The 27,409-nt window shown below is 39.1% G+C and overlaps 1 protein-coding gene across 9 annotated transcripts in view; it reads right to left on the bottom strand.

The window, feature by feature from the left end:
- Nucleotides 1-27,409, bottom strand: part of ITGB6 (integrin subunit beta 6) — a 51,990-nt gene that overhangs the window by 3,517 nt on the left and 21,064 nt on the right. For 8 of the 9 annotated variants that reach the window (XM_080399162.1, XM_080399161.1, XM_080399163.1 and 5 more), the window contains 11 exons: nt 26,434-26,680; nt 25,442-25,607; nt 24,735-24,896; nt 23,882-23,977; nt 18,377-18,466; nt 13,297-13,431; nt 12,661-13,078; nt 11,528-11,750; nt 8,860-8,957; nt 3,997-4,116; nt 1,670-1,836 (listed from right to left, as the gene is read on the bottom strand). In XM_080399162.1, coding sequence (XP_080255288.1) covers nt 1,670-1,836; nt 3,997-4,116; nt 8,860-8,957; nt 11,528-11,750; nt 12,661-13,078; nt 13,297-13,431; nt 18,377-18,466; nt 23,882-23,977; nt 24,735-24,896; nt 25,442-25,607; nt 26,434-26,680 — 1,922 coding nt within the window. Of the gene's footprint in view, nt 1-1,668; nt 3,883-3,996; nt 4,117-8,859; nt 8,958-11,527; nt 11,751-12,660; nt 13,079-13,296; nt 13,432-18,376; nt 18,467-23,881; nt 23,978-24,734; nt 24,897-25,441; nt 25,608-26,433; nt 26,681-27,409 lie in introns of those variants that run through there. The other variant, XM_080399167.1, reaches the window with a different exon arrangement.

The raw sequence follows: 27,409 nt of genomic DNA, 5'->3' as shown, positions 1-27,409 counted from the left end.
TGCGGAAGATGATGATTAGTACTCCAGGAGAAACTCGGGCCAGGCATCTGCCTGGCCCAGCAATGTGCTCCCAACAGTGGGCGATGCTGGCTGCCCATGGAAAAGCTGACGCACATTTCACAAACCTCCTGGGTCAGAGGGGATGTCCTCCTCCTGTGGATTTGTCTATAGACATTTTGAATCCATGCAAACTTTTATCATTGAGAATATCTTTGGAAATAAGTAGGATGCCCTAAGCAGGTGTTGTGTAACAGTGTCTTTGGGCTTCTTTGGAGCCTGCTATCTCACCAGGCTTGTATGGGAAAAATCAGTGAACAAACATCCTGTCTTCAATTTCCCTAGTCATCATTTTATAGACCAGTAACACACCCTCCTCCTGCTGTTTCTTCTCCCTAGGGAGGACTTCCGGTCTATTCTTTGTACAGAAGTAATTTTGAAACTTTGATCATTTTAGAACAGCCTGCAGCAGCTCACTTGTGTTCCAAGCCGCTGAAATTCAGGCTGGTCTATATGAGGCGGCACAAACCAGTCCAGGGTCAGGACCATGCTTCCCTTTGCACGTCTCCCGGATTAAAGTAATGCACATCATCAAACTATGCTTTATCAAATACATCCAATACACTTTGTGTATCAAATGTGGTGGCTGGACCATTCTAGAAGCACAGACAGTGTCTTAGCAGTGAAGTGTGACTTGTCATGGTCCTCTTGCTTGAGCCACACAGACTACCACACGTTGGGAGAAGGGCAAATCCACCTGGGCTTTTAATCCTAGCCTCTCATTGTTCACTTCCTATCATTTTCTCTTGTGACACAATATTAAAATGCTTCTATCAAGTGTATCCTTCCCTTCCCTCTTACTATAGGTAGCTTTCCCGAAGGATTAAGAAAACATTCTCAAGTAGCCTTGCCTGTAAGTAACTGATTTTTCCCATCTCAAAAGCTGAAAGGCCAGCAGTGTCCATTCCTGCAGAAATGCTGCAATCACAGGGCTCTGTACAAGATGCAGAGCTGGGTGAATGGCAGCGTATCGCCCATCCTCCTGACACCCACCAGAAACGCTTACTCAACATACTGTTTTTCCAAAGAACCTCAGAAATCTGAAAGTTTTTGCAGAAAAGCAAAAAAGTCAAGGGCAGAAAGGAAAGAAGAAAAGGGAACATGTGGTATAAGCTTGCCTTAGATGTCCACACAGACAATAAAGCCTGAATTTCCCCGTCCTTTCACCTACATTTTGGACAGCTTACATTCATTGCTCCTCTGCGTGAGTGGGCTCTCATCATGACGGAGGCCATCAATAATCTCTCTTTCCTAGAACAGGCTCCGTTTCTGGGCAGATGGGTACACCTCTGATAATTACACAGGCAGCGAACAACTTTGCTAAGATTAATCAAAGGCAAGGTACTAATTAAAAATGACAAATAAAAAAGATGTTTTCTGCATGCTTTTACATGTGGAAGAACTTAAACCAGGAGATGGAACTCCTAACTATTTCTCATCCCTAAAAAATTGCAATTTTACTTTACAGACTAATAAATGTAGTGAAAACCTACCAGCAAAATCTATCAACATAAAAGAAGAAAACCAAGACACAGAATTTTGAAGGCAATTGTGGATCATGCAACCAAATTAAAGAACCTCATATAAATATAAATCAATGCATTTAACATACCGTCTGCCATTTAACTTTTGATTTTTCTGCTTCAAACTTGGCCACCTCTTTTCGGTCTTGAACCGACACCAATAATTTCCATATACAAAGTAAAACAATGCCAATGAGAAGGATAGCAAGGGTGACACCCACCATTATCATTGGGATATTTGGAAGCTGTGGGCAATCTGTGGAGACAAAACCAATTATGACTGTGGATATCCAATCAATAAATTTTTAGACAATTAAGAACAGCCAAGAGGCATGCTGGGCTTCTTGTTTGCTGCGAGTTGTGCATGCCTTTTCTTTCAATTCCATGTTATTTTCCTCCTGCTAGCTTGCTCAAGGGCTTGTGGAACTGGCTGAAAAATATTGCATTAAATATTAATAATAAGATATGTCATCCTAAATCCGAAACACAGCATTATACCAGCTACTAGGAAGAAAATTAACTCTATCCCAGCCAAAACCAGGACAAAGGATAAACAAATGAATTGCTAACTTTTTCCACTGGCCTTTTACTATGTTGGTTAGCAGCTGTTGGAGACCCATATTCTGAAATGTTAGAAAATTATTTTAAGATCTATGTCAATATAACTCTAGAAGAACAGGGCTGAGTTAACTAGAGTATGAATTTTACAATGTAATGGCTGAAACTCTACTTCAATTAACTAATATTTAGTGTAATGAGATTTATATCAAGGTGAAGTCACCAATGATATTGAGAAAACAGAGGAAACTGCATTTTACTCATGAAAACAATGAGGAAAAAATCCATTAGACTGGCTGAAAACATTGGACTGAACAGTCTGAATGAATTCGGCATTTCAAGTTTGGCAATAAATTTTATCATACAATATTACAGAAAGTCAAAATTAAAATTTAAGTTTTTGCTTTGCCAAAACACATAGAAAATTGATTACTTTTATATTAAAAAGTATTGCTGATGGCAGTTGGTGAACACTACTATTTTACAAATTTTTCTGCTGAACCATGGTTTAAGGTACATTGAAAAATTCATTTAAGTCTTATTTGGTTTACATGACTGTAAGCCAAATGGTTTCACATTGCTTTTTTGCGTGATGTCATCGCTTCACTAATTCTGTGGAGTCTGGTTTGAGCTCTGGTTAATGCTCTGGCTACTGGTGCCATCTTGACTCCAGTTCCATAAATGAAATAAATTTCTAGAGCCTTTCTGGAGGTCTCTTCTCAGTTCACGTTCACATGCATCGCAGCTGCCACAGCACAAGTTTCCAGGCCCAGGAGCAGAGCAGCAGATGACAGAGAAACTGGTTATTGCAGAGCTGTGGGAGGGCCACTACACAGCATTTAATGAACTGTGCCTTCCCTAAGATATTTCTTTCACTTCCCCCTGCCCCCAGATCTACTTAAAATACATGGTAAATGTATTTAATAAAGCGAAAATCTTACCCTTAAGTCTTTTAGTCTTAAGGGTGTAGTTTACAAAGGGATGTGCTGCTTTAGTACTAAGCTTTGTTACAACCACCTTTAATAATAACCCATACAAAACCAGCCTACCATTCTTATGGTAGAAGCTGCTTTTTTGCACTGTGAAATCACTTTCTTTCTCACATGTATGCTAGAGAAAAGCTACGCAAAGGCTTAAAAAGCCACCATTTGTGCCAACCAAATGTGGTTCCAAATCTGCATGGCTTTCCCAAAAACATAACTAATATTTAGCACTGAGAAGCTGAGTATGTAAAAAAAAAATAAGGGGAGTGGGGTGGGATCTGTATTACCTGGAAACTAAACTGTTTGGCAGCTAATAAGTGGTGTCTGTGTTCCCTCCTGTCCCATATGATTAGGAGGTTTAATGAAAAATCAGTAGTGAAACAACAGTAAATAAAGAAGTGATGTTAAATGAAAGGATATAAAGTGATCTGTTGAATACCAAAACTTAATGATGCTGCAACATTAAATGTAATTATAAATAAATTTTAGAATTTCATCAGGTATACCCAATCAGGCAGTCTTTTGGATATGTGTCCATCTATGGAATATATGTAATTACAAAGTGAATTATAGCTTTCTCATATAATACAAATGACATTTGGTATCATCATCTTAGAATTGCACAGGGCTTCAGAAAGATTAACTTACTCTTGCAGCCCAGGAATCATTCTGCCCATCTTTCACGAAAGGGCAAGTATTTATTTTATTACCACATCAAATAAGAACTTGAGGAGGTGCTTTTTTGGCTGAGCAGAGGAGAGCTGTAAACACAAGGAGGTGCAGTGCTGCTTAAAAGAGCTCAGCTGCTGGGTAGCTCAGCCTGCCTGTGTCTTTAAATCAGGTTTCACACACAAAAAGCAATATTCGCTGCTTACCCTTCTGTTCTATGCTATGAATGACTGTCCTTCCCTGTTCATCCACGGCCAGTAGAAATGTGGTTATACATTCATTTTCCCCCTGCAAAGAGCAGGGAATGGATTTTTCCTCTGAATAATCTGCAGAGGGAGGGAAAAAAGTCACTCATCAGATCGAATGAAATTTAACATGTAATATCAAGAGAGACTGCTGGCATCGTGTTTGTCACAGCCTTGCCTGTGGATGGTAAGGAGTGAAAGACAAAAGCAGAGTTACCTTCAGAATTTCTACTAAAGTTAAACAACTTTTCTTCCAACCCAAGCTTTGTTTTGTTTCTGATTTTTCTCTTGTATTTCCAAAGAACCGATCCAGGTGCTGTCAGTCTGCACTGACGACCTAGTGCACCTTATTAATCTAGCATGCTGTGAATTTCAACAAATTGGAAGTGCTTCCACAATGCTTAACCACCAGCTGTCTAGGAAATGTAATAGTCCCTAATTCCAGGACAAAGTGAACAGTACGTTCTCTTTGGTGTACAGCTACTCCTACCATGTCTAGATTATGTTTCAGAAGTAGATATAAGTACATCAAACAGCAATGGATACTGTTAAATGGGCTGCCATTCATTTCTTCCTCAATAGCCCTCTCAATGATTAGTGTGTCCAGTACTGTCACAACAGTAAATATAGAATAATAATAGAAAACTGCGATTCTGGGATCTTTGTACTGTGATTCTAGGGGAAACAGATAAAAGGTAACCTGAGATGACAGTCTGCCCCCATTTATTTGTCTCTCCATTTAATGCAGATCTGCACAAAAACTAAATACATTTTTTTTCCTGGATGATTCTTAACTGGGAAATCGGTTCTGCTAAGAAAAGTTCATCGAAAGGGAGGGAACAGGGAGCCAGGAAGAAGCTGGCTGTGAGGGACCATATAATGCAAACAAGACAGTCAAAAATGGAGACTACAGGTCCAGAGCCAGAAATGCCGTAATTTGAAGCAGAACCATTATATAATATTTTTACAGAGCAAAAATATCTGTCCTTATAACTGTGTGCAATAATACCTCTGGGCCTGAATGCTTATGTTCCTATATAGCCCAAGATTATATGGATTTCCAACGACTACAGCATTGGAAATCTAGGTATATTTTTCAATACCTTCTTAGAAAAACTTCTTAGGTTTTATTTTTAGAGGTAAGAAAAAAAAGTAGGCTTCTCAAACATTTCTTTAAAAATAATTGTGACTATTCATTATTTCTTACCTATTCAAAATTCTTACTGAAATTTCATAAGCAACTGTGCTAAAAATCTTAAGTCCTCAAACTTTAGTATGAAGAATAATGAAATATAAAGTAGGAATCAGACAGGAAGGTGAATTTTAAAGGAATCTATGGTACATAAAGAAATAAGTGCTTTTTTTAATATTGGTTATTATCATGAAGTCTGGTCTTACACAAAACGCTATTAAACACCATAGAAAATATGACAACATAAATAGTTGACTACCCCACAGTCCTTTTCTCTGCTTTGTTATGAAAAGACAATCCTATTTGGTTGGATTTTAATGGAAACGTGTTCTTGATTTGTAATAAACTTGTATTTAACCTGTTGCCTGTCCTTGGTGGCAGAGCAGTATGTTATCTATCAGGGTAACAGGCAGACAAGACTTGCTGATTTAACAAGATTTGGTTTTGTTAGAAGGGCCAGAAACTGCAGACTGAGTGTACTGAATTAATGGCACTCATTGCTGGGTCACAATTCCAGTAACACCATCAAAAGTTTTGCAATATTTGTTGTTTCCCAACTCTTTCAAGCAAGCAGATCCAAAGAATATTAGCTTGGTTTTTAAATGAAAAAAAAAAAAAAAAAAGAAAAAAAAAAGGAGGAAAAGGGTAGCTAACTATCCTGAAGGCAGAGAAAAACTTGCAGACATATTCCAAATACCATCCAGAAGGTGGTAACTACAAATATATTAGTTATTTTAAAATTGTAATTTTAAATTTAATGTCATGATTTGAGACCAAGGGGAGCAGAAATCTGATCATGTGTAAGGATGTGGAAATGAAAGCAAAGATGCCAGTTCAAGCTATTCAGAACCCAGCTTATGCTTAGCGTTTTTATTTCTCTGATGTTATTTTTAGGATGAGGGAACACTAAGAGAGGCTGTTGTATAGATTATTTTCAGTTCATCAGCACAAAAATTTGCCTAGTTAGATAAACTCCTGTAATATACACTGTTGTAATTTTCTGTGTTTTACAGTGAATCATCATCCTTTCCTCACCTCTGCCTGCAGTCTAATTCCATTAATGTCAATGGTATTTGAAATCACTGGATTCACACTGCAAGAATAATTGGGTAACAGTGGCAAGCTGAGGCGCTCAAGTGCGGAAGACTGTTTCCTAACAGATACTTAGATAAAGGTTTCAACCAAAAAAACTAACTGTAAATTTAAATGTTGCTGTGCCCTTTCTTGTTTGTCTTTTGCTCAACAAAATGCTTTTTTTAACAGCTTCATCTCACTTTGAATCAGAGCAGGGCTGATATAGACACTTATTCAGACACCAGCATCCACTTTGTTGCTGCACTGGGAATTTGTGTGGTGTCAACACCATAGGGTAGGAAAAATGGAAAGTGTAACCATCCCCGTTGGGGCTGTGGTAGGAGCAGCCTGGTGTCCTGTGGCTGCAGTAGTGGCAGGAGTCACTTTTGGGGATTTGCAGTTCCTCCTGGGTAGCAAGTAGAGCAACAAGGGCTTCTCTTACACCCGTCTGGCAAAGGGGGGATTAGCCCGATTTAACATTCAAATATTAAAAATGGATGAAAGTAAATATTCAGAAGCGATGCCTGCTGTGCAGATAAGCCCAGTAAATAGGAGGCCACCAGCACCTCCAAAGCTGCTGTGCCACCCTGTGCCTGCTGGCTCCCCAGGCGGAGAGGATGCTCACGCCACCGCTGTGCCGGTGACCCTGGTGCAGGGGAGCAGGAGGAACCCCCGGCACCCACAGAACCGAGGCAGAGGAGGCGAAAGGCATGGCTCAGAGGCTAAAACAGGCATTCCCAGCAAACAGGAAAATGTAAAGCCTACGCTTTTTGTGTTGCTCCACAGTTCCAGTCACTGTGTTGCAACATACCCATGCAAAAAAGAAAGTAAATCTTTAAAGTGCTAATACGTTATTTAATCTAGCTAGTTTTCAAAAAGCCTTGAAGCATTAAAGAAACTGAAATATGAACCAGAAAGAAGCACTATGCTACCATATTAAGTTGTTCAATAATCTGTCTTTATTATGTGGTTGTTTAGTTATCTCACTTTCAATTTTTTTTTCCCTATTTAGATAATATACTTTTGATTTTAGGATTATTTTTATTATTATTATTTTGAAGATTATTTTTTTTCCCTCTCAGGACTTCTTAACGAAGCTACCTCTGTGACAAAACAAATCCTTTGAGCTATTACACAAGCATTCAAGATGAAACACATTTTGCAACAGCTTTTTTTTTTTTTTTTTTTTTTTTAGGGATTAGGATGAAAACAGTTATCTAGTCTTCTGCTGCAAAGAAATTTTAAATCTAAAGAAGTAGCTGACAAAGCAGGGAAGCACAGGACATGAAAAAAAGGAAATAAGCAGGAACAGGAGATGATGTTGTCATGTTCGTATTCCTGTGACCTCCGTGTATGTGAACAGAGCCACTTAAGCGCCTGTTTCTACTTTTGATTAGTATTCATTATATGTGAAAGTAGACTGTCTTATATGTTCCTAGCTACAAATATCCACCATCTGGCAATAGCAACCCGAAAACTTTACTAACTGCAGAAATACAATAACAGTGTTTCTATTTCTTTTAAGCTTGTAAAGACGCTTTAATATTTATAAACAAATACTGATGTCTAGAAAGGCAAAGCATAATAATAAATGTTATAAAAATAGAAAATTAGAATTAGTTTTCTTTATGAGGGCAATATTTGCAAGTTTTGGGCTCTGTATTGTGGAGTAATATTAAGAACAAAAAGGTGTAGCTTTGATGGGAAGATGTACGTTAATGAAATTTCTGCATGCATGCAGTGCTGGATGGGCTTCCAACAGTTTGCAGGCACAAACCTTGTATGTGCATACAGCATTCTGCATTATCATCCTAATTCCTACAGTTGTCTTATTTAATGCTTACAGTATATCTGCGATGTGGATATAATGTACCTATGCCCTGCCTCACCTAACAACAGCATTTTGCCATAGGATTGGGACTAGAACTGCCGTTATAATAAATACAGACTGCCTACTGAAACAGGCGAGCACCTTCCTCTACAGGAAAGAAAAAGATGCACTCTTCCATTTAAAGTTATATTTTTTCTGAGTACTATTTTATTCAAGGTTAATTCCTATTCAGAAGTTCCTATTGACAGAGGGTAGTTTTGAATTAAAGTGAGTAATCGAAAGATGCACTGAGCCTTTAGAATACTAGAAATGTCTTTGCCACAGGTTAAAGGACTCTGTTTGCCAGCTGTAATCAAGGGTCTGCATATGGACCAGAGTCAGGTTTTGCATTTGTGTGGGAAAAGAAGCCAGGCTAGAACCCATGGTACAGGTGTGACTTAATCTAGGGAGCTTTCATCACCCACTGATTTGTAGGGAACGTATTTATTAAATTCTATACTTTCTAGTAGGCATGATCCAATGAGTTAATTAACCTGGAAGGGTAATACCAGGACTGATCTGCATTTCCTACTTACCACAGAAGAACCGCAGGCAGACAGCAATTGCCTTATGAGCCTTCACATAATTCCACAGCAGAAAACCAAGGCTACTTTCAAATATAAAATGACTGAAAGTGGAAACTATCACTATCATGCATGGACAGAAAAGGAAGTCTGAGGATACAAACCCTTTGCTGTGCTGATGGTTGCATCAACTGATTTGCATTTTTCACTGCATTCTCCCAGTGACTTGTCATCAGAAGCCAAGTGACATTCCACACAGCTCCTGCAGAAAATAATTCAGCAGCTCATCAATCTCTGCCTGTCACAAAGCAAGAATATAAAAGCCAGTACATATGCATCTGCATTTTAAAAAGCAGCTAAACAAAAGGGTTTGTGCTATGGATAAAGTAGTTCTCAGAAATATGATACGTATTGCCACACCAAAAAAAAAAAAAATCAACAAAACCCCCACAAACCACCAAAAAAGTCCCTCCACCTGAATAAAGGTATTGTGGATAAGCTCTCTCTTGTTCCTCCCAGCCTATTAGCTACCAGACAGAACCCCAGGCAACATTATTCATGTAGGTCTATCAAAGACATGGGGTGACTCACACGTAACATTCATTTTCAGAAATAAATATTCTGAACTAAGCTCACGCTAAATACCAGCTGAAGGAGTGCCTATCAGGTTAACGATATCTGAAATCGACTTCAGAGACATCAAGCTTGGGCACCTACTTATTATAAGTCTTCCTTTGTTGAAAGTCTGTTGAATAATGTATTAAAACACTATTCAGGTGTCTTAACAGATGTCTCTTGAATGTGATTACTTGTCTCAGGAATTACTTACTCAGATCCTAATTATACCATTGCAATTTATTGGGAAATTATTTACCTTATTTAATGGTGGAATGACTGAAATATTATTTTAAAATGCAATCTAAACCAATTCCTTTAGAAGTCTCTGAAAATCTTCCCAGAAATTCAATGAGGATTTTAATAAATCCAGAGTTTATTCATGGAAAAAGGAAACAACAAACAGAATTCATATATGAAAATTTTTGATGCACAATGTATCTTGCTGATTCTTCACAAATAGCTTTGGCCAGACTGAGGGGCTGAGACTCTGAGAAGCAGCCTGAAGGACTGACTGCTTAAAGATAAGAAAAGAGAACAACTGCGACAAAACATTCCCCAAAAACCTCACCGTCTCCTGTTGCATTGAATTGACATGTATCCATGGGAGTAGGCTGAGGCTGCTGAGATTATCTTCACGGGATGAAGATGATCTTATCACTCGCTGTGGAGATGGCGAATAGTAAAAGCAAGCGGGTAATGGGATAGCCTCTATCTCATGGAGACGCATTCAGCGTTGTTGGTGTTTTTGTCATATTTGCCATGTTTCTCATACTACCACTCTTTTTCTCAGCTGCCTAGCCATTGATCTCCTTCCCCCCTGACCTGGTCTTTCAGCTCTCTTGGTTACCCTACCCAAGTATTCCCAATGCTCTCTCTCTTTTGGCTTTCCCTGCCCTGCGTTTCAGCAAGGGCTGAAACAGAGAGAAAAGATCTAACACTGCATACAATATACATGTTTGAGTAGGCTAATGTAATGCCCATCATGTAACTTTATATTTCTTATTCTCTGCCAAATTGGGCAGAGCAAAACAGCAGCATTGTCCTTCGTGTTTAGAGCAGCTTCATGCAGAAGTTGTCTTTACTTGAAGCTTTGAACAATTGGATAGGCTTGCTTTTGTAGGTCAAATTTAGCACTAACATAAATGATGATTTAATCACATGCCATAGAATAGCTTCTCATCTCAGATATAGTGTAGGCTGCAACAGCAGGCATGAAAATACAGTGGTAAAGAGCTGGTATGGAAGAGAAATGGGCCTTAACTCTAAATAAGTAGACATGACATCATCATGAAACATTAATGAAACTTACACTGACTCCAGCGCTCAGCAAGCAAAACCCGGGTCATTAATATCATGTGTTCCATGAAGCCTAATTGAATTTCTAGCTTAGATTTCTACTGAAGACCGCTCGTTTTAGACTGACTTTAGCCTGGCAAGAGCTCATGTAATACAAGGGTAAGCGTGGGTGTACTTAGTGTGGTCAGCTTTATGCCACACACATTTTTGGTTGCTTCTCCTATCATGCAGTGTACCATACACCACATGTCACAGCAGAAAAGATACATAAATTTTGTATGCTCAGTGAACGGAAGACAATTCACCATTTACAATCAATTTAGCATCCACTTATACATGACATACAGCTACCCACTGATTTCATCCCTAGACTATGACCTAGTTTATCATAGTGGGGCCTCTTTAATTCAGCCAAGCTTAACTGAATTTGGACTACGAATTTGCACATGTGTAAAGCTTGAGCAGACAGCATGACCTTATTAATTCATATGCATGAGAATGGTAATACAAATGTCAAATTTTTCTCTGAGTCCTCAATTTTGCCGTGGCAGCTATGCTGGGATATTTTCATTCTGTATTGTGGACTGGAAGGAGGTTCATCTGTCATTGTCTGATGTTGTCATATAAGGCCACCATTCTGATTAGTTGTACAGCCAGTGACAGCAGTGGAAGTGTGATGTTTTACTTGTGCTGCTCTAAGGTGATTAAACTGTTTTCCATACAGTTCTTTTATGCAAAAGTAATGCTGATAAATGGTTGATGTACGTGTTATGACTACCCCTCTCAAAGGGCAGAGAAGATCTTGAGTTCTGGTCTGTAAATCCAATTTACGGTAGTGGCAGTGAGCACACTGCTGAGGCAATATAGGAACCAGATACCTGGATGATATAAATATCGGAGACAAAAACAGCACATTACCGCCTGGAACTGCAAGGGTCACTGCAGAGAGGGCATTTTTCACACATTTGGCCTGAAGCCCCTGGATGGGTGCAAGCACAAGACCCACAGATGCATTCGCCTCTCCCACTGCACAGCGTCCCATCCTCAGCAATACAGGCGCTGGTGTCAGTTGTGCAATTACAATATTCCCCAGTCCATCCACTGTGGCACATGCATTCCCCGCAGTCACAGTCACCATTGCCTGGAAAAACATTTATCATACTTCAAATCAGTCTCTTAATACGAATCTGAATGATGGCCTTTAAAATCATTCTCCTTAATAGCAGGTATTTTCCCCTCTCCACCTCTTCTCACTCTTAAACATTTCTTCTTCCCCCAGCATTTTCAGTTTTAAGCCAGAGGATCAAATTTTCACTTAGACTGGCTGTAAGCCAGTGCAGCTCCATTCTCTTCACTGGAGTCCTCCACATAGATCTTATATCCTGACAGTGCACAATCTAATGCATAAATCCTCTTTCATTTATAGCAGCAGAATTTCAGCCTATCTATTCAGCACAATCTCATTGCTGGTTCCTGCCAGTTTAATGCTACTCCCATTGTTTCAATAGAATCACTTCCGATTTATAATGGTGTAGCCCAGGAAAAAAAATCATAAACAGAAGTTCTCCAATTCTGATTGTATGTTACCAAGATAAACCAAGAATCATTGAGGTTACTGGGTTAAAATTATAAAAATACCAGAATTATCCTAAAGTGGTTAGTTAAGATTAATTAAGATTGCCATGCTTTGCTAATTACATCAGAGTGAAATTTTACACTGGCTAACGCTGATGTATGTCAATATACTCACCTAAACTTCTTTGGAACAACAACCATCTACAGCCATTAAAAGCCTGACCCACCGTGATAGTAGCTGATACGCTCCAATAAAGCCATGCCAACTTAGACTAGCTGGGTAAAGGTTTTTAAATTTGAAATCAGGGTTAAAAACTGTTTCTTGGTTTAAGTCTAAACATCGTTCAGAAATTGTAAATTACACTTCATACAGAATTGATTGCAACGGCATATATGATAAAAATATAGATTCACAAGCTCATAGCTAAGAGCGAGGCAATAAAGCTGTAAAATGCAGGCACCAAAAAGGACCGTACCTCCACACTGGAGCCCTCTGTGTCTCACACATGAGAAGTCATCGCACTCGCAGCGCGGCCCGTACACCTTCCCGTACAGGGACGGGTGGCAGACGCACTGCCCGCAGTAGCAGTCCCCTCTCCCACTGCAGGAGCTCTGCTCCGCCGAGCCCTTGCAGGAGCTGGTGCCGAGGGAGCTCTCGTCACACTCGCAGCGTGGCCCCGCGTACCCCGGGCTGCAGACGCACACCCCGCACTCCAGCGATCCCTTCCCCTTGTTGCATTTCGGGCTGTTCAGCTCGGCCTTTGCCTGACAGTTACAGCTGCACTGGGGGTGAATTTCCATTTCCAGAGTGTCGCTGAGCCCCACGGGTTTTATCACAATATGCCTTCTGGCTTTTTCACAAGAGGAGAGTCTCACAGTCATGTTGAAGGAGACCTGAAAGAGAAATTGGTGGCTGTTCATGTCTGCAGCACATGTAGCTTGGCTGGGTGCTCTGGGAGCACAATGCAGAGGACAGAAGGTCATTGATATCACCCACTTTTTTGTAACTTGTTTGGAGAAAGACCATTTAATAAAGAATGAAAAAACATCTCTATTCTGGTGTTGTAAATTCTCTGGACATCATGTCTTTTGAGAATTTGTTCTTTACTTACTGTGTCCCCCACTTTAACACGAGAGCATTTCCTCTGATGTGGAGAAAAGGTCCCCTCGTTACAGATGGCTGTGAAAGAGAGATTGAGCCCGTCTGTCTCTCCCAAGATCTCCAGCTCCACCTCGGACCTCAGCTCCTTAAAGGAAAAAGGGTGTGAGATGAATGGAGCAATAACGCTGCCAAGCGCTGCTAATGGTCCACATCTGTGTAACATGGACTGTGACTTATCCCGACTTACACAGGAGTAAATTTGTGGGTTTAGCACTTTATTTACAGACTTCTCTGTGGCAAGAAAAACAGGGAACGAGCAAAACAAAGTGCCGACAGAAGCGGCTCTCAGTGGAAAGCAATGGTGGTATCAGTTTAATATCCACTGTCACGGGGCTTATTTCCTGCCCTTGCAGGAGAATAAATTCAATGTTTTATTAAATCATCTTTCATCACTAAGTGCTCTGCTGACTGATACAGCTTTTCCTTTAGCTCAGGTTTTACTGAGGAATGGATTTGTGTCCTTGATTGCATTGCTAGCACCGGGCTTTTCCTGATTAGCCAGCCTATGTCAATATTGCTCCCTCTTTATCTCTCCTGGTAGAATCAAACCTCACCATCTCTCTCGTGGCAGCGTAGGCTCTGAGCTCAGTTTTGCGTCAGCGTGAGGCCTCCACCAGTTAGCCTGATCTTTCCCGGGCCAGAGCCGGAGTCGAGCCCCATGGCGAGCTCCTGTGGCTGGGGGCTGGCTCCCTGCCTTTCTTTACCTGATGGAAATTCCTGCTTCATGAGCTGTTGGTGATGTTTCGAGTTGAATTCAACAACGTTCTCATTTCTTAAATCAATTTGTCCAGTCAAACTTTCATTTCTTAAGTGAAAAACTTACTTCCTGAACTCTCATACCAGGTTTTTATATTTAACTCTTTAAAATATTTTATAGCAACTTTGCTTACACAACTTAACCTTAATCCAAAGCCTAGAGCAGACCATGGGGAAAATCCCTATGACTTCATTGGACTGTAAATCTAGTAAATGGAAATTTTTCAAAAGTACCTTAGCAATTGCTGAACAGATGTCTCACTGACTTAGCTTTGTGCTCTCCTGAGCTTAATTGCCTTACAAAATACCCCCTGCACGTCAATCAGAGCATGAGGAGCTCGCTGACCTTACTTCAGTGAGTCATTCTAGTAAAGGCATCAAGATGACTCACTGGAGTAAAGGTCTGGTGGGGTAAAACAAACTAAAAGTAGAATAGGTATAAACCTGCATAGACAACTCCCTGTCCTTTGTACATGCCCTGGATTCCCTGGGAATTTGTCTTAGGGTTGTGTTTGGCATGTTTTTTTCAACATCTTTTTCATTTGGAAAACCTTATCAGTAAACCAAAGTAATACGTGTGCAAGACGGATTCACGTGATACCCAGAGCTTTTTCCAGCACCCAGCCAGAGCAGTAAAACTGTGCCCTGGCCATCAGGTTGGTAATGTTGGTAGCTCTGGGTATCTCCAATTTTCCCTTCATGTTTGTTTTGCAGTGAGGTGCTTATGTTGGTATTGAAATAGTGCAGAGGGTCTCAGATAACAATTAGTTTGCAATAGCTGGGCTCTCACAAAAGGACCAAATATAGCAAACCTCTAGATAAAACTGTGAACATTGGTATGTGCTAATTTACAGGAAATATCACCAAATAGTCCCTCTCCCACCAGCAGCAAAACTACAAGGCTCAAATGGAGTGCAACTATGAGAAAAATTCAATACTGCTGAACACAGAGCTGGAATACTTTGAATCCTGGTTTTGTACTGGGTCATTTGAACATGTCTTGCTGTTGTGAGAGGTCAAAATACGCACACTACACCACTGAAAATGAACACGTACACTGTGACAAACTGCAGTTTCTTAGATCTTAATATCTGAGGACTTGTAATGGTGTTTTGAATCCAGTAAGCTGTCTGGTCACGGGGACAAATAGACAGTTTGGTGAGCTATAACCCACTCACCAAGAAACCACACTTGCGGTCAAAATTTTTTCTGAATGACACAACAGACAAAGCAATGCTACAGACTTGTTCCCTTGTGTTCTCTGTCCTTTTTTAATATAGTATTACTTTGGTCTTATTTTCCTGTAAGTGAAAGGACCAAGCACTGAAAAAAAAGAGCAGAATTTTTTTGAAATTCTAAAATCCTGGAATGACTTCAATCAAATGGCCTGATACCTGTCACAATGCATTTTAGCCTACAGCTCTGCGATACAACGTTATGCAGTATTCAATGTCAAACAAAGCAGGTAGAAATATGCTTACAGAAGAAAATGAATCATACTTGGAAAGAACATGAGAACTCCTTTTAACAAATATTTTGACAATTCAGACTTTCTTAACTTTGCTTACTTCCTCTCTGAAGCTTTTAGATAGCAACACATAGTGAATGGTATTAGCAAACCTTGTGTTTGTACAGCAAGCAAAGGCTCAAAAGCACTTTAAATCATTAAAAGATTCAGCCTATGTTCTTGGGTGGGGGTGAGGGAAATAGTTATTTCTTTTTTGTGAGTAAAAAAGCAGAGACACTGGACATTGAATTACATTTCTGAGAGTATGAAAAGTCTGTGACAAAAATGGAATTAGATCTTCTGTTTTGCATGTGATTTTTAACCATAGGTCTACCTGCATTTCCCCCTTCCCAGTCCAAAAAACCCCAGATGTCTTCACCTATGTCAAATAAGGTGGTTTTCAGTGTTTCCTGCTTGGAAGATTTTAAATCATGAAGTAATAATATTGTTAACCTTTGAGGTTAAGTGCAATAAAATGGGCTCTGGGAAATTTGGGTGTAACAAGTTGCTACTTGTACACTTTGTACATCTTGAAACATATGTGGGATTTTAAGAACCTATGAGCAATTTTGGCGCATGGTCCGGACATGCTGTACCTGAATGAGGATGTGACAAGTTATGGCCCAAAGGCAGAAGCACCATTCCTGCAGCTGCCTCCCTGGCGCTACGGGAGGGGAGCGAGCACAGAGCTTGGAGCCCCCTCCAACCCTTGCCCACAAAATGGCTGAAACTGAACAACTCAGGACCAGCTGAAACAACTCAGGAGCTGCACCGAAATCACCACTGACAGCTCTGGGAGACGACTTGCTCAAAGCATGCAACAGCCAAAAAGCCAACAGTGTCCTTGGTGTCACAAGCAAGGATGCTGAGAACAAGACAGAATTTTGCCTCTGTTTATTAGCGTACCCTGTCTTGCTTCTGGTCCCCACATCTCAGGAAGGACTCATTGAGTCAGGGAGGGTAAAGAGAAGGTCAGCTAAAGTCACCAAGGGGATGGAGCAGCCAAGGAGAGACTTAAAAAGCTGGGATTGTCCAATTTGGAGAGAAGATTGGGGGGTGGAAGGTGTCTCAATGGCAAATTATTATGAAATCATCAAGACATGAAGGAAGATAAGGTGAATGCAGAGCTGTTATTCACAAAACCTTGCAACACGAGAACTAAGTGCATTCAGTGAAATTTTAAAGCATAGGGAGTATTTTAAAATGGGAAAGAAACCTCCACGTGTCTTGACACAGTGGAACTGAACTCCTTTTTTCCACACAAGGTAATGGAGACTGACAATATTAGCATGTTCAAAAAGGACAGTAGGAAAAAAAAATAATCATGCATAGTAGGTACGTATGCAGACACTGAGGGGAAGAGGCAAGGATGCACTCTCCACCTTTCCAGTGTTCCAGTATGGTAGAATGTGCCATGACACCGCAATTAGAGGAAGCACCATTCTGCACTTAATACAATGTTACAGCAAAGGCACCAGGACACAGCAATGGGACAACTATTTCATGTTTTTGCGTTACTTACTGGAAAATGGTATTTCAGCTGTTAAATGTAGGAATGTCTATATGTTAGAGTGCCAGCCTCAAGAAATCCTGATAGGAACCAAATGTGACAGGTTGGACTGCAGAAGTGAAATCCTGGTGTCACTGGATGTTGAGCAATAACCTTGCTCATAAAAAGATTTCCCCCTATATTTATTACATTTGGAGACTACCAAGATTAAGGTAAAAGCTCTTTGCTTATTTCATTTTCCATAGGACAGAGAATATTTTGGTGGTTTGTATTTCATTTAAAGATTGTAACTCACCAATTGTATTGTTTTTGGAAGAGTTAAGAGACTTAGAAGAATCTGGTTTGCTTTCCTATCATCAAGACCAAAATAATTTTGGGGTGTAACTTTGATCATCTCATTCAGATGATAGGAGGAAGAGCAGGGGAAAAAAAAAAAAAAGGAAAGAAACAGAAGCTATTTGCAAAGAGTTGTTTGTCATTGTAGGCAACTGGTGGAGCAGGTTTTTAATAAAAAGGAGCTGAGACGGAAGAGAGAAATCGATGGTATATCAGCATATATGTCAACTATAAAGCTGTGTAGACATGTAGAACTGTGTAAAAACATTCCCCTGAATGAATGAAGAGAACCAGGTAGCCAGGGTGCATTCTACAAGCAAAGTTCTGAGGAGCAGCACTGTGTTTATGTTCCTATCATCTTTACAGTATTTCTTAGTATTATCTAAACAAACCCATTTCAGCTCCTGCATTCTGTTTTTTAAAAACCTCAGAACAGCCTCAGAGGGGCAGCATCAAATTGCTAAAGCAAAGAGGAGTACTGAGTACAGGATAGCACTTTTTTCCCCGATATTCCCGCAGAGCAATTGTACATCTGCTCTGGTGACCACTACCGATGGGAAAAGAGTTGAGTCCCTGTTGACGTATTGAACCAGGAGACCTGACTACCTATACTAAAGAAGTCTTAAGAGTAGGTGTGAAATACAGGGCTATGAAGAAGGCAAGACAGATGAGACACTGATGGGAATTTAACATTCAAGCAGAACTAAGGCATGACAGAAAGTTATAGGAATTTTGCTTGTGTGCTCACTTAATCCTCAGGGTGAACAAAACTTTTCCCATTAAGGTCAGCACCTAAGCATAAAAAATTATGTTCTTGTAATCACTGCATAAAAAGAATCAAAGACACTAGTTTTTACCAAATTGTAATCTAATTTTGATAACACAGACATACAGGAAGAAAACACTTTATAACCATCTTACCTGATAAGCAGCAATGATCAGCTGGAGAATATTTCCAGAATCCTTCTGTAATCGTCCAACTGTAGCTCCAGGAATAAGCTTTGCATAGTTCTGAAAATACAAAAAGAATTTAAAGCACAAAAATACAACTAGCTGACAAGGAGCTACCATCTGGAAAAAAGCAAAATATATTAAAGCCAACTAAAATAAACAATGGTGACATTTTCAAAGACCCTCGTAGACTCAATAACACATGTCCTATTGAAAAAGACCTATGGAGAAGTGCTAATTTCACTGAAAGTTAATGGGAAATATATTGTTTAATCACCTCTGTGTGCTTGGAATTTTGAAAAATGTTTGAAAAATAGTATTTTTCAGCTCTAATTTTCAAAATCTAGAAGGAAGATATTTTCAATCAACAGCTGTGTTTTTCTCTAATACAAATAGCCAAAACCAGTGTCAGCTGCTCTACTGTTGCTGTACTATTTGAGAGTCTTGGACCCTACATTCAGTAACAGCAGCCACTTTTTAATCTTTGCAAGCAACTGAACATCTTGAATTCTGATTAGTGAGGGCAGAGAAGGTAAGAACTTCAAGGGTTACTAGAACTTTGAACAAAAGCCCTTAAAAAGCTACTGCTGGTTTATGTTTGAACTAACACCCCACATGCATCCCAGTGGTCTGCGGCTATAATTGATTGTATGCTAGTTTTACGTTAATAATATAGTGTCAGTTTAGCAATTTATTTCAATGATAAAGATACTTTCTTTTCTTTTTGCATTAAATTTCATTGTGACACTAACATGACAGCTAGCAGCTAGGTTTTAAGTATGGTCCATTAAAATTAATCTTGCCTGATTCTATGTGAACTTCTTTTACTCGTACCCGTGCTTAGAGAAAAGAGTAAGTGTTCATTATTAAAAAAAAACACTTTGTAGCATTTATTTTCTTTCCCAATGTATCATATCAACACTGTTATTTTAATTTAAAAAAATCCACAGAGCTATAATAAACATGGATAATTTGATACCCTTATATCCCTCTTACACTTCACATCTCCAAAAGCCCTGTGATTACTTTATATATTATGTATGGAATACTTATCATTCATTAGATTTCTAAAGTGCTATTGTAAATCAGTGGGATTAACTGCATTTTATGTTACAGCTGGTGTCTTTGCATTCCTGACTCCTCCTGTGATTAGGGCTCTCTCAAGGATCCTTAGAATATTGAAACTCTGCTTTTTGTACACGTGGACCTTTTGGGAGATAATTATAAGAAAAGATGATAAACCTGGAATTTAAAGTGTAGCACCCTTTAATCTGTGGTATGCAAAACAAACAGCAGGGATATACTGTTCTGAAGACTTTGTTTGATCTTTCCTCTTTGAACAAAAATTTTCTGCATGGTGATACAAGGATGAAATTGCAAGCCCAGACTAAGTGTGTATCTCCAGTCCATTGGTTAAACCCTGTTTCCACAAATATTTCTCCTTAACCATTAACAAGGTGAGGCAGTCTGATGCTTTTAGAGTGCTACTATTGTAAAACATCCAAAGGATGTCATTTAATTTAGTCTTTTAGCTAACAGTCACTAAAAGGTTAACTGTCATTTTACAGAGATATTCTAATTCATGTTAGTGACATTTGACAAATATATATTTGAGTTCAGTGAGGTTATGTCAAACTTTTAGCAGTGTAATTGCTAGAAGGACTTTCATCATAAATAAAGTGTTGTGCCAAATTTATAAAAATCATTTGAAATTATGTACAAGTGTGGAGACTGGAGTATTTTTTAGTTCAATTTTCAGCAGTGAAATGCAGTCTGAAACCCCAATTTTCAAGCTGTGTTTTCCTGTGATGTAAAAACAAATAATTTGCCTAAAAAAGAGCAATTTCTGTTTCAGAAGTGTTGCTTAGTCAGGATTAGAGAGAGTTTTTTCCCTTATCTAAGCTTGAAAAAAAAATTTTAAACTCTGCTTGAAAAAAAGCAATATCAATAATAATAGTAACTTCATGAAACCTTAAAGATTGGTGTTTTCTTTTATGCCAAAATAGGATTTACGCATTTTGTCAAAATACCATTATTACTGCAACATTCACAGATGCTTTTTGAGTGCATAGCTTTTATAGAATAAAAGCATTCCCTGTTGCTTTGGTAAGACTCAGCTGAGACTGATGCAAAAAGGTAGACATACATGAATGTATTTTAAAAGACCTTTTCTGAGGAAAAAAAACCCCAAACTCCTCCTTTTTTTGAAAAAAAAAAAATCATTTTTATAAGTAATCTCAAATTATCAGGGCTCAGTGTAAGAGAGGAACTTCCTCCCCTTTCTTGCATTTGATTTTGAGTGGCCTTATAGATGTTTCTATGTGACTGCTTTTAAAGTTCTTGTGGTCGGGGAGAGCATTAGATCTAAACTTTCCCCCTCTTTTAGATTGCTGTCCCGTAGCTGTTTGGTTGCATGGAAGGATCGAAACTAACACCATCTACGTTACAAGCATGTGTATTCTGTGCTCATGCAATCACAGTATTTGTGTGTTAGGTAATAATACACAAACACATACGTGGATAAACTGAAAATTCAGTGAAGAGGATCAAGAATATTAAATGACTGAATTATTTGGGGCTAAATTGTTGGGGATTATACAGGGCTAGAAATATAAAATATATATTTGACAGTCTGAACAGTACACAAGACTAATGGAATCTATCAAGTCTATTTAAAGAAGTGCTTTCTAAGTCCTCACAGTCATTTTAATGTAAGTTTGTCCCTAGGAACTGAATTATAAATAGCAATAGTCAGTTTCGGGGTCTGATATAATTAGATGCTGAGTTCAAGTAGATTTGAGATGGGATACTTGGGAAGAGGCTTCCCACCTCAAAGGATAATGAAATTTGGGAGGATTTTCTGAGGGAGATTGCAGAATCCCACCACTGAGGCTGTTAAAAAAGTAGTAAAACACCACTACAAGAGTGGGTTGATGGTGGTGCCCAAGTGCCAGCTTAAGGTCCTCTCCCAGCTCATCCAGGCTACCTGAGCAATGGCCTTAATACAAAAATAACTCTTGTCTTGCTTTGGTCTTTGTACATTCTTAAGCATGGATACCTGGTTATTTACATTTATATTACAAATTTTAGTCATGCAGATGAAAACATGACACTATTGGCCTGTTTGCAGGTCCTAGATATACCCTTGAAAGTATACTGTAGTATGGAAAAACGGCACTGTGGGACTTATATATGACTTTTGTACTTGCTTTGACTGATTTCCCACATCACATACAGGACTGAAATCAGACCACGACAACTATAGCTATCCAAATAAGTGACAGAAAGCAGTATTAAAAGATGAAAGCAGCAGATAGAATATACTGAATGGGATTACTATATACCCTACAAAATAGAAGATAGTTGCACTTTTTTTTTCGTAAAAAAGAAAGTAACAAGAACAAACCATTCCCCTGTTGGGTTAACAATGGCTTGCATTTTTTGTTAGCTATAAATCTTCATTTAGTGTTCCCAGTGAACAAAGGGTGTCACTTGATAACTTTGATACTGGTATAACACTGACAAAGGGATACTGAAATAGAAACCCTCTGATAAGAACTCTGTTGGCCAACTCTGAGGGTGACCACCAGCAATTTCCAAGGGAAAATACAACACCATCAGTAAGACAAAAGTTTCTTTGGACAAAGTAAGGCCCTGTAAATTAAAGAGATACTTCTCCTATTAAAATCAATTAAAAAAATATTTCATTCGTCATTAATTGGGCCCCTCTTAAGAAACTGTTGAGCAATGATGAGATTTAGTAAAAGGTTTTAATGTACAAATGTAAACTAATCTATGCTATGACTATAGAATCCCACTGCATTTATAAGCGATTGACTTCTGCTGTTGTTGATTTAAACTTCCATGCTTCAGCTCAGTATTCCGTACACTCTTTAGAAAAGCTTGGCACTCAGTGCTCCGCGACGCAGAGTCCTGTCAAGGCTGTGGTCTGAGAATCAGTTTATGAAAGATGTATCTCTTGTAACTTTTGTCAAACACCTGGAGTATTAGTCTTACTAAAGACAACTCTGCCCCTGGAATCAGTTGCAGAGGCACTGGAGGAGGTGGGGGGCTTCCCTGGGTTACACAGAGGGCAGAAACAGAAAAACCTGGTACTGCTGAGTACCTCAAGGACTCATCTGCCCTCTCTGCTGTAACACCGGATCTTTTTCCCTACCCTTTCTTTCCTATTTTCTGTGTGGTTATCACATTGAGGAGCACCTTCTCATTTCTTTACTTTTGGCTTCTATTGAGGAATGTTCTGTGAAGATTTTTCCTTTGGAAAGCCAAACCTGTTGTATCAGCAGGATCGACTTTATTGACTCCCTCTCAACCAACCTGAACAAATTTGTAGGCACAATTTCTCTCCCCTTGTCCCCTTTCGTGCAGCAGTGTGCAGCCAGGCAGCCAAGGTCAGGCAGCAAAACCCCTTATTATCCTCATGGAATTCTTATCTAGAATTTCTTTGTGCATGCAAAGATTTCTTTCCAGCAGCAGGACTGGCCAGAAAAGGAAATAAGAATTGCCAGTATCCTTCTCATTTTATCTTAGAGGGCTTTTGCTGTCATTCACTGCAAAAAGCAGTTAAGCAGCCGTTGGTGGCTTTGCCTCAGCTCACAGCTGGACTATCCACAGGCCGAAAGCAGCACGGGGCTTCAGGAGGGCTTGTATCTGTGGAGGCTGAAAACAGGTGCCTGCACAGATGACTGATGGAGCTGCAGGTATGAATGATATTCAGTTCATTAGAAATATGTATTTTGCATGTCCGTAAGCACCACTCATCTGCCCTCCCCTCTCCTGGCTCCCATTTCCCATGATGTGACTTCACAGAGCAGGAAATCTCGTCACAGAACAAGATTCTGAGTCCTAATGGCAGAAGTGCCTGTACTGAAGTGTTTTCCCTCAGTAGACATGAGGAACGATACCTGAGGAAAGAGGAATCTGTCCATCATGTTCTGTAATTTTAACCTTGCTGCTAGTTTCCTATTTGTCTCATTGGAAAGAGATGCAGAAATAAAGCAAAATTAATAAAACTCTCCGGTCAGCTAATATCCCCACCCACCCCCCACCCATGATCTCAGAGTTGTGCATGAAGACAACTGTATTTTTCAGAATATATTCTTTGTCTTATAAAAGTAAAAAAAAAGCTTAACTGTCCCTCCCTAGCCCTACAAAATACAACAGGCTAATCATAATGGTTACACCGAATAGTTTAGCAATGCTTAGTTTTACAGTTCTTGACTCATAAAATTAGTGATTCAACTTGAAATCCAATTTAAGAGTTACCCAAGAACATCAAAGAACATGAAGAAGCATTCCTAGTGTAAAAGAGACTTCCTCTGATATATAACGTCCTAGTTATTTTCGTTACATAAATGTCTTGCAGAACTCAGTCCTTACTGCTGCTGTATCAGCTGTGAAAACCGGTGAGCTTTAAAACAAATACTAGTGAGCTGAACATTTTAGTTTGCTTACCTCATATATGTGAACTTGCTCATTTGTTACAGCAAAAATTAATAGAACACTGTTTTGCACAAGTTTGTCAATTAATTGTCCAATTGTGGGATACTCCTGCAAACAAACAGAAGAGAACCACACCAATCCATTTTTCACATGCATCCAGTTGCTAATTACCTTCCATGAAACGCACATTCAAATGATCATAATTAACACCATTCCCTGTATAGTATAAACTATAATTAGGCACTATGTGTATACAAAATAAAAGATAGCATGTATAATTTCCTCACATTGTTTTCAAGGAAACCCCTCTGAGAAGAGCACAGTGCCAGCCTCCCTACTGGGACACTTGGCTCACTAGCTTCTGTGAGATATATATATCAATATATATATCAATATATATAATCCAAAGAATAACACTGCACCAAAGCAACTGGGTATTTGTCCTACACTGAACACCAGAGTGTATATATTCAGTATTTTTGAACACTGAATCTTAAGCTGGTAAGTTCTCCCACACAGTGTCCTACAAACTCCTCCTGAATTCACACCCTTACAGGGAACACGATTAATGCAAATTTTGCCTTCCCTTGCAGAAAGAAATACTAGTCAGTCCTGTTCTGTGTGTTTTCTGGGTTAGCAGGAATAAGATTAGTGCTTTCTTTTTTTCCTAGTTTTAATCTATCCTAACTCCATACAAACACACTGTTCTCTTTTTTACAAATAAAAGTTTACATGAAATATCTGCATTCCCCAACTTTTACACATTTCAGTGATAAAGATATGCTTTAATTAATTTTCTAAGTTGCTTATGTTAGTCTTTAAATTTCCAGAATGCAAGAGTTGTACAAAATTCATAGTAAATTACCTGAACAGTTGACATGGAATATTCATTATTGTGGTCCAAATGACAGTTCCCGTCATTAGGAATAACAATCCCTGCCAGTTTACTGTCCATCCCAAAATGGGAATCAGCATCACTCACAAACACCAGCAAATGTAGAGAATCGTTCCTCCATCCAATTTTTTCCTGTAATTTAAAAGACATTAGTTTAGCAGGCTGTATTACACTTATAATATAGAAAAGCAGCAAAAGATTTGAAGAACAGCAACTCAAAATAAGTGAAGGGAATAATTTTCAAGGGAGCATCAAAAACATCACAACATCTCTTAAGAGATGATGTTCATTCCATTGTTTTTGGCTAACATTTTGTCTCCCCATTCCTGTGTTTAATAACATGGGCTGGCCATGTTCATGTCAGTCTGCTTACTACTCTAAACATAGTTAGTCAAAAATATTTAAAGAAAAAATAGTCAAGAAAAGAGACCCAGTAATTATACAATTGTCGTGGTTTTTTTTATTATTTCTGGCAATTAAAAAGAAACACTAAAATATTCCAATATGCGTGTTTTACTTGATACAGCCAAAAGTATTTTCACACAAATCTAATAAGGTTCTTGGACTGCATTTAAAAAGTCTTGAAAAATAATGATCTGCTGCTTTGAAATACAACCATTTAGTAGTAGAAGTGATAATATACAGAATAATTAATATTATACCAAAGTTTCAATTACCTTGCAAACAGCTGCCTGCATAATTGCATCAAATCCTCCCTCTGGAGTGTCTATGTTAGCAGAGATTCGCTGTCCTTTCACAATTTCATTGAATTTTTCAGCATCGTTTGTTAGTGATAAAACATGTTTGTATCCAAAGGTGGGTAAGCACTCGTACGGAACACTTCTACAAGGTAAGTGAGACAGCTTATGGATAATACAGACTGGAAAATCACTACAACGGTTACTTCTCAGCAACTTAAAGTTTTGTCAGAAAAACCTAAAGTAATCAAAGAGGGTCCGGTGAGGTGGGCGATACCAACAGGTCTGCAGTAAGCCTGGGAACGGCTTCCCAGAGCAGGGTAGTTCAGGCTGTTAACAGCGTGCGGTCCTTGCCATGCTCCCTGCTGTGCCTTGTTTTCATACTCAGGAGCACATTAGGGTCTGCGGTCCCTTGGGGACGTTCAGAGGGCACCGCCGCGCTGCTGCATTCCTGCTGCGGGCTGCGGAGCACAGCCTCTCCTCCGCGTGCCTTAGGAAAGGGCTAGAGCAGCCTGGGCCTGCGGGAAAGCGCGAGACTTTAAGGGGAAAAAACCCAGGGAAATGACATTGACAGGTAAATGAAACGGCTATTCTGTGTTGTGTGTGAGTTTGCATCTGCTCCATATAGCGGTGTCATAAAACTCTTGCATATGTGTGTATTCTAGCAAATTAGAGAAAAAGATGTACTTACTCTGCAAGCTGCTTGTTAATCCATTAAGCATGCTTGTAACTAGCAAAAGCTAAAAAGCAGAATCATTCACAGATTCCTCTCTCCAGATAACACAAGACTTACCAGATAACGATCAGAATGCGAAACAAAAAGAAGCAAATCTTGTTTCCCAAACCAACTCATTTACAGCTGGAAGAGGGCAGAGGTTCCAGTGATGCTGCTGGATTTAATTTTATTCTAAAGATCAATATTACGGCTTAATGTTGACATGTATACAGATGTAGGTATTTTTCCTGCCTACCTGCAAGGGTTGTTTATTTCTGCAGCTGTAGTTTTGATAAATGGTGAAACTGGTTTTTCAACAAAAGATCCAAACCCCAGTCTGAAGTTGCTCGTCAGTTTTGACATTTCTTTAGAAAGAGTGGAACCCAGTTCTTTGATTGTATTCAGATCATCATCCATAGAGGCTGAAAGATCCATGAGGTAGTAGAGATCAATTGGATAATCTTCAGTTTGACGCACCTTGATCTGTATTGTTTCTTCATGTCCTATTAAGGACGTGGGAAAATGGGATACATATTAGCTCTAATACATGGAAGTTACGATCAACATCAATTTCTTCATAACCTTACATATATGGTGAAAATTATCTAGTATTTTAAATCACCAGAGAATTAAAAATATAACTTCAAAAATTCTGTCAACAAAAATCTCAAACAAGGGTCTGAAAAATTAAAAGCAGTTCTAGTGGGTTTTTTCCTAAACTGTTCTTCAGTAAAGCCATAAGCATAGATTTACAACAGATTGCTCTAATTTGAAAAAGCATGAGAATATCACTTCAGCAGTATGCAGCTTAAGAAAATCGAGATACAAAGCTAATTAAAACTAAAGGTAGCACTTATGGGGCACACCACGTACTTTAGAAATATAAAGAAAACGAGAGTGTACACAGAGGTTTTATTTGCATTTGCAACACTATGATGCAGCCTAACTGGGTGTCTCTTACGTTTCTTTATTCCAAATTTTCTCCAGGAAAAATTCACATTTCAAGGACCCCAAAGTAGGTCTGAAGTGTTTCCATAGATGTCACTGGTACCTTTTACATCCTCAAAGCAAAGTTTTATGCTGCCTCTGAGATACACTGTTTGCCAGACCTGCGGGGGATAGGCACAGGAGCAGGGCTGGGGAGGTAGAGGGTGGTGTTTCCATTCTCTCCCTGCCACCTCAATGGCAAGAAAATAGAACTAAAAAAATACATCCTTACTTTTATGATGTAC

This window comes from Falco punctatus, assembly GCF_963210335.1.
Source record: "Falco punctatus genome assembly, chromosome: 8".
NCBI lineage: Eukaryota > Metazoa > Chordata > Aves > Falconiformes > Falconidae > Falco > Falco punctatus.
The sequence above is the reverse complement of the archived record's forward strand: the minus strand, read 5'-3'. Positions and strand labels throughout refer to the sequence as shown.